The sequence below is a fragment of the Dermochelys coriacea genome, chromosome 4 (genome assembly GCF_009764565.3).
Source record: "Dermochelys coriacea isolate rDerCor1 chromosome 4, rDerCor1.pri.v4, whole genome shotgun sequence".
Classification (NCBI taxonomy): domain Eukaryota; kingdom Metazoa; phylum Chordata; order Testudines; family Dermochelyidae; genus Dermochelys; species Dermochelys coriacea.
This window is the reverse complement of record NC_050071.1, coordinates 53,262,768-53,278,525: the sequence shown is the minus strand read 5'-3', so window position 1 is coordinate 53,278,525 and position 15,758 is coordinate 53,262,768. Positions and strand designations below refer to the sequence as shown.

Here is a 15,758-nt window from a genome sequence, read left to right as displayed (position 1 = left end):
AAATCCTAAAGTTCTTTTTCAGTTTTTATTCACTCATAGGCATTAGCTTACCAGCAGTTTTGCCTTGAGTAAAAATTAAGTTTAAAAACTTCAGGACTTTGCCCTGAGTGTTTATAGAAGTTGGTACTCCTCTTTATAAATATGCTTTGATTAAAAATTACACAAAAAATAAATACAGAAATCTAATCCCTAGCAAAAACACCAGCTGAAAATAGTTTGTTTTTGAAATCTGGTCACTGAATTACCACAATTATAAAATAGAACAGTATTTAGATAGCAGTTTTCAATTATTTTCTAATGGAACTTAGAATCAACTGACTATTTTAAAATATGAAGATAATGCTGTATTTTCTTATAAATGGGTATAATGCAGAAAAATATAAACACATCAACTGTTGGTGCTGAAATGAGTGAGGAAATGTAGTGATACACATTTACTCAGCTCCAGTTAAACCTCTCCCAAATAAAAAAAAAAATCTCTTTGGAGCAACATCCACTATTTGATTCTATTCAGATGTTTTGCATGAAACTAATGATTGTTATATTTGCAAAACTTTTAACACTGAAAGCCAGTTAGCATAAACTAGATCCCAAATGATGCTACTCAACTTATCAGCTTTCAGGCTATGCAGCCTATTAGGACCAAGATATAATAGCTGAAAAATTCAAAAACTTCCTAACAGCAAATATGCTAGTCTAATTCTACAACAGTTCAACATAGACTTTAAAAAGAATGTGTTCTCTACCAAAAGATTATATTAAAAGATGAAATATATTATTGTTCTGCATAGTTGTAAAGTGGCTATTTAAAAAAGAGAGAAGAAATCCTCTATAAAGTACACCGAAAAAAGGTGATCTGTAAGAAACTCTCACCTTAGGCCCCACTCTGGCAATGAGTGCTGCCTACATGGGTCCTCAGTGACTTAATTTGGAGCTCTGCCTAGGTGCAGAGATCTGACTTTGTGGAGCTTATTATAGGATCAGGATCTAAATTACTAAATAAAAAACAAGCACATCGTTTTTCTTTTTTCATTAATGTATCTGTCTCAGGTTTTATATAACACCTAGTACCATGGTACATAAGCACTGAAATTAAATAAAACAATAATTCACCAGTCCAAATAAAATCTCTGTCTTTAAATTACTTAAAGATGGAGAACTACTGTATTATTAAGAAGGTGTGTTACACATTGTACATAATGGGCCACATCCAGTCTGGACCATTCAAGTCACTGAAGTTGCAGTTGCTTAGAATAGTTCTGAATTTGGACTGCTTCATCAAAGGCAAAGCAATATATACATTTTTCTTTTCTCTTTTTTATTATTTTAAATTGTGTAACATTGATAGTTCCCCACCCTCCCTCCCAGTTTCCATTTCTCTCTCTCTCTCTTTATATTTGAATGAGCTATTTACCCTTTGGAAGTAAACAGACACAATTTAGGCCAGAAAACAGTGTAGCTTTGTGGTAGTCAGTGTGCTACCAGCATTCTTCTTGGCCTGATCTAAAGCCCACTGAGATCAATGGGGGGAGTCTTTTAATTGACTTCAATGGCCTTTGGATCAGGCCCCTTTTCAGTAGATCTTTCAATAAGCAGGTCTGTCAGATGTAGGGGATGCTGCAGAGAAGTGCCTGAAGCACTGTTCAGAAGATAAGCAGGGCCCTCTCCCTTCCTGGTCCTTGGCCTGCTAGGCTACCATTGTACTACAAAACTTCTTAACTTTTTCACAAATGTATTTTTCAGGCACTTTTCTTTAGTTCTTTTCTATCTTTTCATATTGTTGTAAGACACAATCCACACCTCTGGCATATGCTTGCAAGTATATTGTGTTCCTGTGAGGCTAATGGGAGAGAAATACTAATAAAGACCTCCATAACAGAGCTTCCAGTCTACTGTTATACAATGTTTCCAAATGGATAGAGGAAGTGCTATTTGTAAATGGGAAGGGAATTCAACTTCTCACCTGACTCCTTGGTCTCTTCAGAGCAAAGAGATACAACTGATTACATGCTCTAGAGCATGTAACCACTGATCATGGAGAGTAGTAAATAGTTTCAGCCTGATTCTCAAGTTATTTCTGAAGCTGAAGTTTTAATATGGGGAAAAAACTACACTCATTTATCCCATAGCCCTATATACTCCGCAAGAAGGGAATAATTACTGCAGTAATTTTATTAGAGCATAAGCTTTCGTGAGCTACAGCTCACTTCATCGGCTTATGCTCTAATAAATTTGTTAGTCTCTAAGGTGCCACAAGTACTCCTTTTCTTTTTGCGAATACAGACTAACACGGCTGCTACTCTGAAACCTGCAGTAATTTTGTATTTTATTTGTCCACCATGAAATACTCTTATACCATCTTAATAATATGTTGCAATTACAGAGAACAGTAAGTATTCAAAAGGCAAATTTCATATTGCAGAAGTGCTTAATGAAGAAAGAAAGAAAGAAAGAAAGAAAGAAAGAAAGAAAACTCCTTCTGCTACTGGGTTAGAAATAGTATCCTATGCTAATCTGCAGAAAGGCCAGAAATGAAGATGGTTTAAATCAGATCTCATGACTAATACATGAAATCCAAATTTTCTTTAATTCCAGCTACATTTTAGAACTTGAGGGTTTTTTTTTTACCTTAAATAAATTATTCTGTAGTGTTTTTGAAAAATATGGAATCAGAAGGACATTAGTGTTCTGGTTCTAATTAAAGCATGGCTTGTGCTGCTAGCTGCTAATAAAATAGGATATTTAGCTAAAATATTTCATTGAATACTATTGTGTCTGTGAAATGGTTTAAAACCAGGTTCCTGGGATGTTATTTTTGATACATTAATCATCAGTGCTGAATAGGGAGGCATCCACTGTTCCCTTGGAAAAATGTTTCTGCTCAAGGTGTCATGTTTCTTTCCTTGTTTTAAAATAGAAAGTTCAGATCTCTTTATTGGAGGGTCAGCATTCCTTGTTTTAATTGCATTCATTGTTCAGCAATTTGAACATAAGAGGGTCATAAATCACAAACAATTTTTGAATTGTTTACTACTTGTTTTGTATTGTTTGTCCACTACAGATTGTGCAGAGTCGTGTATTTCCTCCAGTTCCAGTCCATGAAATCTGCAGTCTTTCTGCTTGAGTTATTTGTTGTTAATTACTTCTGCTGTCAATCGCCTTTAAGGTCCACAACATTTTATTAACGTCTGTTATCATTCTAACCTAATAGCCTGTGTATTTAATCTTGAATATTTCTGGGGCAAATATACTTGGGCTTTAAGCATAAAAAATTTTCTTCTAGTTGCCCTCATTTGTATCCCCCCTTAACCTGCACTGAGCTATCTCCTATATCTTCCTAGTAGGGGACAGAGTTTCATTAAGTGTCTATTCCCCCTGACTATTTTTTTAGAGGAGAGGAAGTGGATGGGGGGGGGTGTGTGTGTGGAGAGACGACTTTGTTGCTTGGATCGTTTTAAAAACATTCGTTTATTTACCTTTTCCTTTCCACATGGATGGGGATGATAGACAAGGGCTGCGAAGCTCCAGTGTTTCTGCGTGGTCATGCACAAGTTCTGCAATATAATGCATAAATGTATAACAACTTGGGCTTGCTTGAGACAGTAGTCGCACTGAATAAGGGAATCAAGCACAAAGGCACATTCTCACACAGAGGTCAGAAGTTGATTGCAATCCCCCTCCCCTCCCCTCCCCTCCCCTCCCATATCTTTCTTGTTTCTGGCAGTTTTGGTTCCTCGTCTAGTGCAAGGTAATAAGTACTAAACGTGGGGGGAATTAGATGGGGGATTGTCATGTCCGCTCCTGCTGGGTTGTAATCCGCACCGGGTTTTGCACCTTGTCCCCGGGTCTGCCTCACGGCCTGGAGGAGCTGCTGCTGTGTTTACTGAGAGCTCTTGTCCTGATATCACTCCGCTGGCATGGAGGAGGAGGAGGTGGAGGAGGAGAGCACTTGATCATTGTGATGGTGGCAGCAGGAGCAGCAGCAGCAAGCAAGGCAAAGCATTAGGCTGTATCAGCTCGGCGATTTGCAAAGACTTTTCCGATCCACTTTTTCAGATCGCCCGGATTGTTCATATGTTTACTTCCCCCACCCTGAGGATTTGCTATTTAGGTTCCTGTTGAAATGCAACTGAGCAGCCAAAGTACTCTGAGAACACGGTGCGGCATAAACACCAAAACTTTTTTCTGGAAGAAAAATACAATAAGAAAGCAGCTTTGCCTGTCTTTTGATGCTGTGGAGTGTGAGTGCGTGTGTTGTGTGTGACCAGCGTATGCCTTTGCTGGATGTGTGTATGTGTTTGTGTGTGCATGCATGTGGAAGGGTGCGTGTGTTTCTCTCTATATTTATACATGGGGAGAGAAGTCTTTGGCAAAATCACCGGAAAACTCCTGGAATTTATTTTGAAATAATGGATTATAAAAAAGAAAAGGGAGGGCAGGAACTGATCTGAGCTTTCTTGGAGTTTGCAACCCGAATTGCTACTGCTCACTTTGTTGTGATTCTTTTTACGGTTGTGTATGTGGTGATGATAACCTTTTAGCACTTTTTTCTTTTGCTCTTTTATATAAATACTGGAGATTTTCGTAGAGGATCGGCTGGGGGAAGAGAAAAACATTCACCTAGGATCGCTCTTTCCCTTCTACTTGTTGGTGTTTCCCCCCATGGTTCACTAAAAAGTATCACCTCAGGACCCCAGAGGAGGCTGTGTGTGTGTGTGTGTGTGAAAGGGAGGATAAAAAGTTCTTCCAAAATAGTGTGCCCGGGGAAGAGGATGGGGGATTTTGCAGCCCCCGCTGCCGCCGCGAATGGCAGCAGTATTTGCATCAACAATAACCTGAACAGCGGCCTCAGCGGGGCTGGTGGTGCCGGTATCGGGGTTAATAGCACTCCCCACGGTCCTCCTGCTGCTGCTCCCAGTAACAATACTAATAGCGGCGGCGGCGGCATTCCCAAGCACAGCACCGTGGTGGAGAGGCTAAGGCAGCGCATCGAGGGCTGCAGGAGGCACCATATCAGCTGCGAGAGCAGGTACCAGCAAGCCCAGGCGGAGCAGCTGGAGCTGGAACGCAGAGACACGGTGAGCCTCTACCAGAGGACCCTGGAGCAAAGGGCCAAGAAATCGGGCACCGGCGGCGGCGGGAGTAGCAAACAGCAGCATCAGAGCAAACAGCAGCAAGATGCCGAGTCTGCCACGGCCGAGCAGAGGAACCACACTCTGATCATGGTAAGGGACGGGGATGGGGCTGTCGCTGTCCGCTCGGAGTTACTGACTTGGCTGAACAGGAGCTATGACTGGGGATGGAGGGGGCTTGGCTAAAGCAAAGAGGGGAGAGTAAACTTTACTCCTGTGCAGCGAGGTACAGGACACAAGCGTTCTTCGCACAGTGCACGTCGGAGAAATGTAGGGGCTGGTAAGTGCTGGCTGAGACTCTTAAGACTGTAAAAATAAGTGGGGAGGGGAAACTTTCCCATGATAGCTGAGACCATGAGTCTCTTTCAGATGAAAAATATTTCTAAAATAACACTGCTCTCCACTCTCCAAAACCCACCCAGGTTATTAGAGCCACTACGGGAAGGGAAAATTGACATAGCTCTTCCCTGCAGGAAGAATTAGCCCAGAAGAAGAGAAGGGGAAGAGTATGGAGCATGTAATGGACCAGCCCCTGGGGTTTTACAAAGTCTTAAGAGTTTTGTGAATCAGCTTTGAAATGGGAGCGAAAAAGTAAGTGTGTGTGTGTATGGGTGCGTGCGTGCGTCGATGCTGGCTGCTTGTTTAAAGCCAGCAGAAGGGGAAGGTAAGAGATGGCTTTCCCCGGCTGGAGACGACAGGCAGAAAAGTTGGCAGGTTTCTCGCCTCTGCTGCCAGACGGGGTGCAGCAGCCCAAGTCCCTTCATTCGCAGCCGCCGCTCCGCTGACTAGCGTGCTAAAGTTTCCTTGTGTTTAAGAGGCTTAGCGCACAGCGAAGGGGGCGGCCGCCGAGCTGCCAGGAGTGTAACTACAAGCAGGAAGTGGAGTTTCCCACCCCCAGCCTGCCCGGGGGAGGAGTAATAACAGGGGTGCGGGCCGAGCGAGAGCAGGGCTTTGCTGCGACGCCCCGCCCCTGCGTGCCCGGTGACAGTCCGCGCTCGGGATGAGCGCCCGGCTGCGACTCTGCTCTGCCGGGCGCAGCCGCGCGGGGAGACGCGCCCGCGTTAGCCATTGGGCAGCGGGCGGCTGCTCCTCGCCTGGCGCTGGCCGGCTCTCGGGAGGGCGGCGGAGGGAGCCGCGATCACGCCGTGCGCTTTACAAGCCGCTCACGTCCCCGCCCCTGCCCTGGGAGGCTCCGCTGTGGGAGGCGGCAGTGACAAAGCGGGGGCGGGGCGGGGCCGCCGCGCTCCCCGGCGCCCCACGCGTGAAGAGGGACCATTTGTTTATCTTGGGCTGCACCGAGCCCGCCCTCCCTGAGCCCGGGCCAGCCCCTTCCCGCCCCCGCCGGCCGCCTCCCTCCCAGCGACCGAGACGCTTTGTCCGCCCCACGGCCCGCTGGATAAGCAGCCGGAAAACTAGGAGGTGGAGGAATTAACCCTTCCCCCGCCCGGCATGCCCCAACAGCGCCCGCCCCCGCCGCCGCGTGTAGCGCTCCCCAGGCAGCCCTGCGGGCCCCCTCGGGTGCGGGGCTGCGCCTGGGAGGCAGACCCGCACCCCCTGTCTCCCCACGGCACAGAGCGTCCCCCCGCCCCCGCAGCACCTGGGGGAGCACGTACAGGGGACAGCCGGGAAGATCCAAAGAGACACACACAGGGAGAGGCTCTTGCTTTGCAAACAGGAAGCTGAAAAGCCTCACGGACCCCGTGTAGCTTTCCTGAGGCCACCAGCAATACACAACCATGTCTCTGTAAACCCTCCTCCCCTTCCGCCGGGTCTCCTTGCCACAGGCTTCGGGCTCTTAAATACTCGGTTAATTCGACTCCCCCTCTGCTCAGCTGTGGAGTTTATGTTGTTCCTTGTAAAAGAGTCTCCCTAAAGCCTGGGGTTTGGTTTGTCTTTCGCAAAACACGCTCTCCATTTTGCTGGTCCAGAGGCTGTGGAAGGGGTTTTAACCTCAGAGGGTAGGAGTCTTTTCTGGGGCTTCCTGACTCCAGAAAACTACAATGTAGTTGGTTGGTTGTGCAAACATTGTGATCAAAATTAGCGTCTGACTTCTTTTGACTGGGTTCTTAGGCACCTAGGTTGTAGCAACTCCCTTTCCAAAAGTACAGGAAAGCACCAAACCCTTGGGTTTTCATTTATGCTTATTTGGTTTTGCATGGAGTATATAGGACAGAAATAAAAAAGGGTGTTTTGATAATTGTGAAAGTCGTGACACGCAGCAAAAAGGCAAGAAACTCCGTTGTAGCCCACACTCATAACAACTTGTTTCATGTTGAAAAACTTAAAAAGAAATAGTGGCTTAATGTAGTGATGGATTTCAGAGTAGCAGCCGTGTTAGTCTGTATTCGCAAAAAGAAAAGGAGTACTTGTGGCACCTTTCTAAGGTGCCACAAGTACTCCTTTTCTTTTTGTAGTGATGGAGTTAGCCATTAAATCCATTGTTAAGGTAAAGCTGTGTTTTTCTGTTAAATCATATAATTTAAATGTTTTTATGTGCAATATTTTAAAAAGATAAATTTGAACATATTTGCTAAAAAGTTCTTGTCAAGTTAAACATTTGTAAAGAATTGTTATGGCAAAGAGTAGGGACAAATTCTGCTTTGTTTCCCTCACAGAATATTATTGCTGGTGAGTTTTGCCCAAAGACTGAAAATACACTGTGGTCTGTAGTATGTGTAATTAGAGTTAGATTTTCTATCTGATAAATTGATCCTTTCAAAGCTACTTTTCAAACTTTAAAATCCTTCTTTAGAGATGTGTGTGTGTGTGTGTGTGTGTTTCAGTTGAACAGAAAATAGTTATTACTATCAAATAATCACTTGCCAAGTTCATGTTTCATACATGTCATATTTTTAGTTACAAAAACTACACAAAGTTGTTTAGGGTTTGATTTTTGTTGTTGGCATGTGAAAATAGGTAAACTGATTTTTTTTTTCTTGAAATGTGTTACTCCCTTACTCTCATTTGGAATTTAAGTTTTAAATCTTTTAAAAATAGGAGTTTACAGCAAAAACACTGACATAATCTCGTGTCTCACCTTATATTTTATGGTGTAGCACTGTTTTTACACAGAGCCATTATTCAGTTCAGATTTCAGATTAGGCTGCAGATTTTGAACGTGATCAGAGAAATGAACAACTAGGATCAAGTAATAAACAAATGCAAGAGGGAACATTATTTCTGTCTTGTTGCTATTATTATTTTTTTGTTCTGCTGGTCACTTAAAAAAAAATCTCCCTCTCTTATCAAGTGAGGGAGACAGTCCAAGGAGAACTAGTAATTTTCAGTGCGTTTCTCTCCCCTTCTTTCTTTGCAAGTTCACAGATATTGGGGGAAGGGAGAAAGAGAGATTGTGTTGGTTTAAGGCTGTTAGGAGGTAGCCTGGGACCCATCAAACCCTCCCACTAGGTGGTGCTGACACATATGCTGATCTGCCCTTCAGCAAGCTGGGCAGCAAATGTCAAGGTTTTAAAAGGAGTGTTGTCATTTAAAGACATGCATCCTGATTTTATTCTTTTGAGGGGAATAAGAATCATTGAACATTTAAGATGCTTCTCATCCCCACCCCCACAATTTACACCAAAACACCCTATTCCTAAACTCAAGGGAGGAATTATGTAATTTCCAATGTTCAGAGATTTTGTGTCCGCTGAAGAGCAGCTATCACTGAATGGCTATTTTAAAATAGTAACAAGGAACAGAGGAGTATAGAAGTGACCATACTGGATTAGATCAGTGGTCTATCTAGATTAGTATCCTGTCAGCAATTGGGGCCAGTCCTTGATGCTTCTGAGGAGGTGCACAAAAGGGGTCAGGAATAAACCTGTTCCAGGGCAAATCTCTTAACCCCAAATACTGTAGCTAGAAGTTATCTTATGCCCTGAAACATGAGAAGTAGAAAACTGGGTAACTGGGAGGGAGCAGAGGTACACAGTTTTCACTGGATGAATTTGGGCTACGAAGTCTCTTAAGTCTTATTGACAACTGTGTTTTTTAAATGTACTTAATTTGGGTAGAACGGTATATAGATGTGAAATTCAGACACCATATGTAGGCATTAAATAGATAATGAAAAATCTGGACTTCCACAAAATTTTAAATCATTTGTAAATGGATGAAAGTACTTTTTCTTTTTCCCAATTCAACCTGGCTTAAGGCCAAAGTTGTTTTCTGTGCCTCTGAGCTGGATTCTTTGAATGCTGAACTAGTTAGCTTTTCAAAGAAAGTACTGGGGAAAATTGCAACCCATCCAAAACTCTGCTGCTCATCTTCAGACTGGTTCCAGGAAACATCAACACATTATTCCAGTTCTTTGGTTCTTTGTGAGCTAATCTGCCTGCCCATTTCCCACTGCATTAGCTGCAAGATTCTTCTGGCTCGTCATCCATGTTATTTAGTGACCTTTGTTCAGTGTTACACCACCTTGAAATCTCTACCAAGTTAAACCACCTCTGTATCTGATCCCATTGTACTGCTGTTCTTGGACGATGGGTTTATAATTTGTTGTCCATTGAAATGCCACTCCCATAACTATCACATTGACTTTCTTATACTCATTTATTAGAATCTTGACTTTACACTGGGGTTTAAGTGTGTTGAGGTTTACTTTGTCCTAGTTTTAAAGTCCTTGAAGACTTTTTTTATTAAAGTAAGATGTATATATCTAACATTATTGATTCATTATTATCATATTGACAAGTTCCTATCCCAAAGACTGACATCTAAGAATCAAAGAAGACGTGGTGCTAGAATTAAACATAACACAAAACGTTATTCAGATCATAGAAATTAGTGACAGAAGTCAAGTGACACATCATCTTTTTTATTTCCCTGCCAAGACAGACTGTGCCAGTTCAGGGTTAGTTTAGAGCTAGTGTAAACATGATTTATAAATACAACATCTTCCAATACTGTTTTTCACACTCCCTCGGACAGTGCATTGCTAACAGAAGTTAAAAACCTTGTTACTCTTCACCTGTGGTACAGGAGATGAACAGGCTCACTGTTTCAGCTGACATAGCATAGGAGCAAAATGGTAGGCACAAAAACATAAGGATCAGGTTAGTTGTTGAAGGGGCTCTCTGCCTATTTTAGAAGTAGTCCATCACTAAAGAGGAGAATTTTTCCAAGAGGACTTTTCCTCTTGTTGAATTGGAATTTGAAAATCAGGACTTCCTTGTTTATCTTTGTGATGTTTCTGTAGATATCAGTGTTAGTAGAGCGGATAACTGTTAAACACTGCAAACGATTGCTTTCAATACTTGTAGGCAAGTTTGTTTTTTAGACATATATCTGTTACATTAAACATTTGTGTGTGGGCATGTACACACATACTTCCTCTTTGAATCTTGATTTTTTTCCCCTCATGTTGTAATATAATTTATTAACCTTGCTTCAGGGTACTAGCTATATGCAATTTACACTACAGGAATCGTACGTTTCTCAACCTCATACAGATGAAAATGAAGAGCGGACATTTTCCACAGAAGGTCAAATGCTGCAGTCTTTTCTCAGTCTTTACTCAGTGATGACTAAGTAGGAACTTCAAGATTAAGTCAATGCTAGACATAATGAGCCATATTTGCTTTCATTTGTGCTGCGGTAATTCAGAAGTAAGGTCTGGTCTACACTAAAAAGTCAGGTCAACCCAGATATGTCAATCAGGGTAGTGCAAAATCCACACCTTAGAGTGACATAGTTAACCTCCAGTGCAGACAAGTGCTCAGTCATTGGTAGAATTCTTCCATCAACCTAGCCATTGTCTCTTGGGGAGATGGATTAACTAGTAATAGGAGAACCCCTCCCATTGGCATAGTAGTGTCTACACTGAAGCACTATAGTGGTGCAGCTGCAGCTGTGCCACTGTTGTGTTTCAAGTGTATACAAGCCCTAACTCTACTGAAGTCAGTGAAATTACACTGGTAAAACTGGTGTGAGACCAGAATCAGGCTCAGGGTCAGCAATGCTCCTTCATTTAATTTGCAACAGGGAAAGAGTGATTGTACTATTGAAGTAGAACTCATTTTGATGTTTCTCAAAGGGTGGATTTTAATTTCTTTCTCTAGCGGCTCCTGTGTTGGACCCAGAGTTATCCCACCCTCTGCCAGTTTTTCTTCTCCATCTCGTACCCCCTTACACTTGGTGCCCCTGTGTGATCATCACCTGTTGGGGCAGGAGCAGTGGACAGGATCTCCTGTTGAAGCTAGTTGGCACAACAGGCTTTCGCGTAACAGCTGGACAGGACGGCTGTTTGGAGTGATGCTGGGCAGTGCCTCAAGTCTCCTAGCCACTTGTGGCCTTGTCCACACTATGATAGAAAAGGTATTTTTAAAATGTATTAGCTAACATGTTTTAACTCACATGTTTATAAATCCTGGTTGTAGACAAGGCAAGTTGTATTTTAATGTGTTAGCTCAGGGGTGGCCAACCTGTGGCTCTGGAGCTGCATGCGGCTCTTCAGAAGTTAATATGCAGCTCCTTGCACAGGCACCGACTCCGGGGCTAGAGCTACAGGTGCCAACTTTCCAGTGCTCACTGTTCAACCCCTGCCTCTGCCACAGGCCCTGCCCCCACTTCACCCCTTCCCCCAAGGTCCTGTCCCTTCCCACCCCCTTCCCTGAGCCTGCCACGCCCTCGCTCTTCTCCTCAGCCCCCAGAACCTCCTGTATCCTGTGTGAGGCACAGGGAGGGAGGGGAAGCGCTGATCGGCGGGGCGGCTGGCAGGTAGGGTGGGGGAGCTGAGGGGGGCTGCTGACATAATACTGTGGCTCTTTGGCAATGTACATTGGCAAATTCTGGCTCCTTTGCAGGCACAGGTTGGCCACCCCTGTGTTAGCTGGTCATGGTGAACCCTAGGCTTCAACTTGATCAGCTAGCGCATGTTAAAAGTATTGTATGCATGAGAGTTTTAGGCTTTGTCTAGATTAAAAAGAGTGGCTGAGCTCATGCTGAGGCCACAATTAAACATACTAAAATTGAGCTAAAGGTCTTACCGTTTATCTGTGCTTGGAAAATTGGTGAAATTTAGGTTTCACTTAGCTACCTTGTGTTATGCTAAGCCTGATCTAAATTTAATCTTTACTTTAGTACAGACAAGGCCCCAGAACACATTAGTTACAACGTGCTAGCTGACAACACACCTTTTGTCCTAGTCAAGTAAAACCCTACATTTTACTATGTTTCAGTTTTCAGAGTGTGCACATGCCTTTCCATTCTTTCACATAGACACTGGGATTTTCAGAGGGTCTTTAAAAGTCATTGAAGATGTTAGAGTTAAATTTCACTTAAACAAGACACTCAGGGTACATCTAAGCTGAACACTTCTTTTGGCGGTGTGCAGGGTACATACATGCATAGCCCCCTAGCTTGGGTATAAATAGCAACATAGACCGTTAGGCATGGCTTAGGTGAGAAAAGACATGCCTGAAGGGTGGTGTGTATGTACCCGAGTTCATACTGTACACAGCTCTCTACTTCCCTAAGCTGTGCCTTCCATCTTACATGGCTGTTCTTTGTAGCATCCTGCTGCTGGAATCTTTCCCCAGAAAAGGGAAAGACTTTGGCAGTGGGGAGATGGCAGTGGGAAAAGGCTCTGGGAGCTGCTGAAGCCTTTCCCTTTTGCTTCCTCTCTGCCAGAACCTTTCACTGACATGTACAGCTACACAGCTCAGTGTGGACACAGCCTGCTTTGCACTGTGGCATGTAGCTACACGTACTCTACACATATGTAGTGTAGACTTCTATGCTGCTATTGTTACCTGTGCTAGCTAGATCAAAACTAGATCAAAGTTAGCATGGGTATGCCTATCCATCCTACAGTCACACCTTTCTTTTGCAATGTAGCCAACACCCTAAGATTTGAGCATATGTAGTATAATGTTTTGTTATCTATGCTTTAGTAGGTGTGATTTATATGAGAGAGATGCTTCGGTCTAGTGGTTCAAGCACAGGCCCGACAGCCAGGAACTCCTGACTTTCATTCCCTACAGAGCAGGATTAATAAATTGTACTGCTTTGAGGAGTGAGATTTGATATATCCAGTCCTGGGCCACAGCCAAAAAGCACTGACTGACCAGTAACAGATTTCAAGTCTAAGATTTAGCAAACCATCAAGATGAGAAGCTCAGTTGTATACTCAGTGGGAATTTGAGAATTTCAGTTCTTCAGTGCTATACAGGTATTTGTTTCTAGCCCTTGTTTGTTTAGATAGTGAATCATAAGATCATATCATTGTGATTACTCTCTTGCTTTCCTACCACTCACTTCAGTTCCAAAATTATTTTAGCAGTTGCTTCTATATCCCAAAGATCACTAGAGCTAGAAACCAGTGCTGTAGTTGTTTGCCTTCTGCAAGGTTGAAACCCAGTTTTTAAATGGGCTAAACTAATCATCTGTGTTTAATTCTTTGACAGTTCATAAGATATCAGCTGCTGAAATCTTGTGCTAACTGACATGGTGTGAGAGACACAAGATGATACTGTATCAAATTATCTTGGCGTCTGATATTTTATGATCTAGGCCCATTTTTGGTGAACCACCACAAATACTGTCAGGGCCAGTACACTTCTCTAAATATGGGTCCTGAAAGGAAAAGTGGATCCTTGTGGCTCTGCCACTAAACTCCCTGTGTGACATTGGGCCAGTCACATACACGCTGGTGAATAGTGAGGCTCCCTGTGCCATTATTTTGGTTAAGGATTAATGATTATTTTCATTTCCTTTTCTGTTTGGTTGTGTCTGTGTATGTACAGTCCTTTAAATATGTTGAAGATGGCACTTGTGTTGTTTCAGCCTTGGGGTATGTTTCCATTTGAATATTCTTTTTAGTTAAAGCACTCAGAGACATTCAGGTATGAGCATCTAAATAAAAATGTATCACTGAACACTTACTGTGCCTCTCATTTTCTTTTGAAGGTGACATAAAAGTCTGTAGGATACTAATTATTTTTCACCATGAATACATGTATTTCTAAACTTGGTGTTGTTTGCATACTTCTTGCTGGATGCTATTTGTGAGACTAGCAAGAGACTGTGGAGTCCCACCAGTTTTAATAACTGCTTAACAATCAAAGAACTAATAACACAAAATGTTTAATATTTTAATATTAGGTATACCAGTTTTTCATGCTATTTTGCTAATGTTAAACTATTTTAGGAAGTGGTATCTGATTGCTTCCTCAGGGTCCTTACACGGCTCATGTCAGAGATGACATCACATCAGCCACCAACATCAATAGCCTCAGAACTGCCAAATGTAATTGAAAGCTTAAAAATATCATACATTTTTTACCTTCTGAACTTTTAAACTCTTGGGCTGAACAAACAAGATATAGTTTCCCTTTAAGATTGCCCCCTTTTATATTCACTTTACTGCATCACACAAAATGTAGATTGACATGGGTATAGGAGTGTCTCAGCAGGTTTAATTGACATGGTGATAAAAATGGGTCCAACTATGAGAACCTTCTATCTACAATTTGGTCCCCCTGAGCATTTACACTGATGCTGCTAAACTGGTGATAGCAGACCTGGCCTTTTCTGTCTGCCTTTAGTATTTTCCATACAACCCCAGAACGCACAGAGTAAAAGGGAAGTTTTAGCATATGACTTTAAAAATAACTGGACTTGTTTTTTTTTTAACATATGGAATGTGCAGAATATGTCATATTTTCCTGTAAAATATAATCTTTCAAGACTGTTTTCCTTAAGGGTAGGAGGGTATTCCCCATCCCTGTGTTGCAATGCTTAGAATTGCAGTACCTAACTTATCACAGGAACAACTCTGCAGTCCACAGAGACTGAGTTAGGTGCCTAGACATCTATACAACAAATGGAGAGGATAGGTGCCTAGGAACGGGATCCACAAACCCAGCAAAGCAGGCGGGAAGCTGCCTAAATTAGCCAATGGGAGATGCTAAGCCTTGCCCTCTCATGGAGATAGGCACCTAAGTTTGGGCTACAGAGAGGTGCCTATCTGTGCTAGGGATCCATGAACTGGGGGAAGATCGGCTCTCAGCTGCCTAAGTTGTGTATATAGTCTGAAACAAAATGGGGAGGTGGCCAGGGGACCTCCCTTATAACCTGTAGCCTAGTGGATAGGGTACTCACTCAGGATGTGGAAGACCCCCTGGTTCAAGCCCCCATTCCAGAGGGAGAGAAGGGATTTTCACCCTCTAAGGCAAGTGCCCGAACCACTAGGCTAGAGAGTCATTCTAACTTGTTCATTGTCCCAATTAATATTTCATTATTCAATTAAAGTGAAACAACTAATAGGAGAGATTGAGAGAGATTCACATCAGCATATTCCATATTTTAGTAGTTAGGACATTCATCTGGGAGGTGGCTGATGCCTGTTCAAATCCCTTCATCCCCTCAAGAAAAGGGGAGGTTGAACTGGGAATCTCCCTAGGGTTGCCAACCCTCCAAGACTGGCTTGGAGTCTCCCGGAATTGGCACTGATCTCCTGGTGACAATTGAAAGCACTCCGGGAGATTTAATAGGATATTTTAAGAAAACGACATTAGATCAAGTTGGGGGGGAAATCTCCCGGAATAGCTTCAGTCAGAATAGCCTAAATCTCCCACATCCTGGGTAAGTACCCTGTCCACGAGGCTAAAGGTTATAAGG

General features: G+C 42.9%; 1 protein-coding gene across 5 annotated transcripts in view; it reads left to right on the top strand.

Annotated features, from left to right (window-relative positions):
- The first annotated feature begins 3,869 nt into the window (after positions 1-3,869).
- MAML3 (mastermind like transcriptional coactivator 3) overlaps positions 3,870-15,758 on the top strand; it is a 356,720-nt gene continuing 344,831 nt past the window's right edge. For 2 of the 5 annotated variants that reach the window (XM_043512777.1, XM_043512775.1), the window contains exons 1-2: positions 5,101-5,225; positions 5,606-5,723. Coding sequence is in view for 2 of the 5 variants with exons in the window: in XM_038398586.2 (XP_038254514.1) it covers positions 4,773-5,225 (453 nt within the window). In the remaining 3 variants the exon portion in view is untranslated. Of the gene's footprint in view, positions 5,226-5,605; positions 5,724-15,758 lie in introns of all 5 variants that reach the window. The other 3 variants (XM_038398586.2, XM_043512774.1, XM_043512776.1) reach the window with 2 other exon arrangements.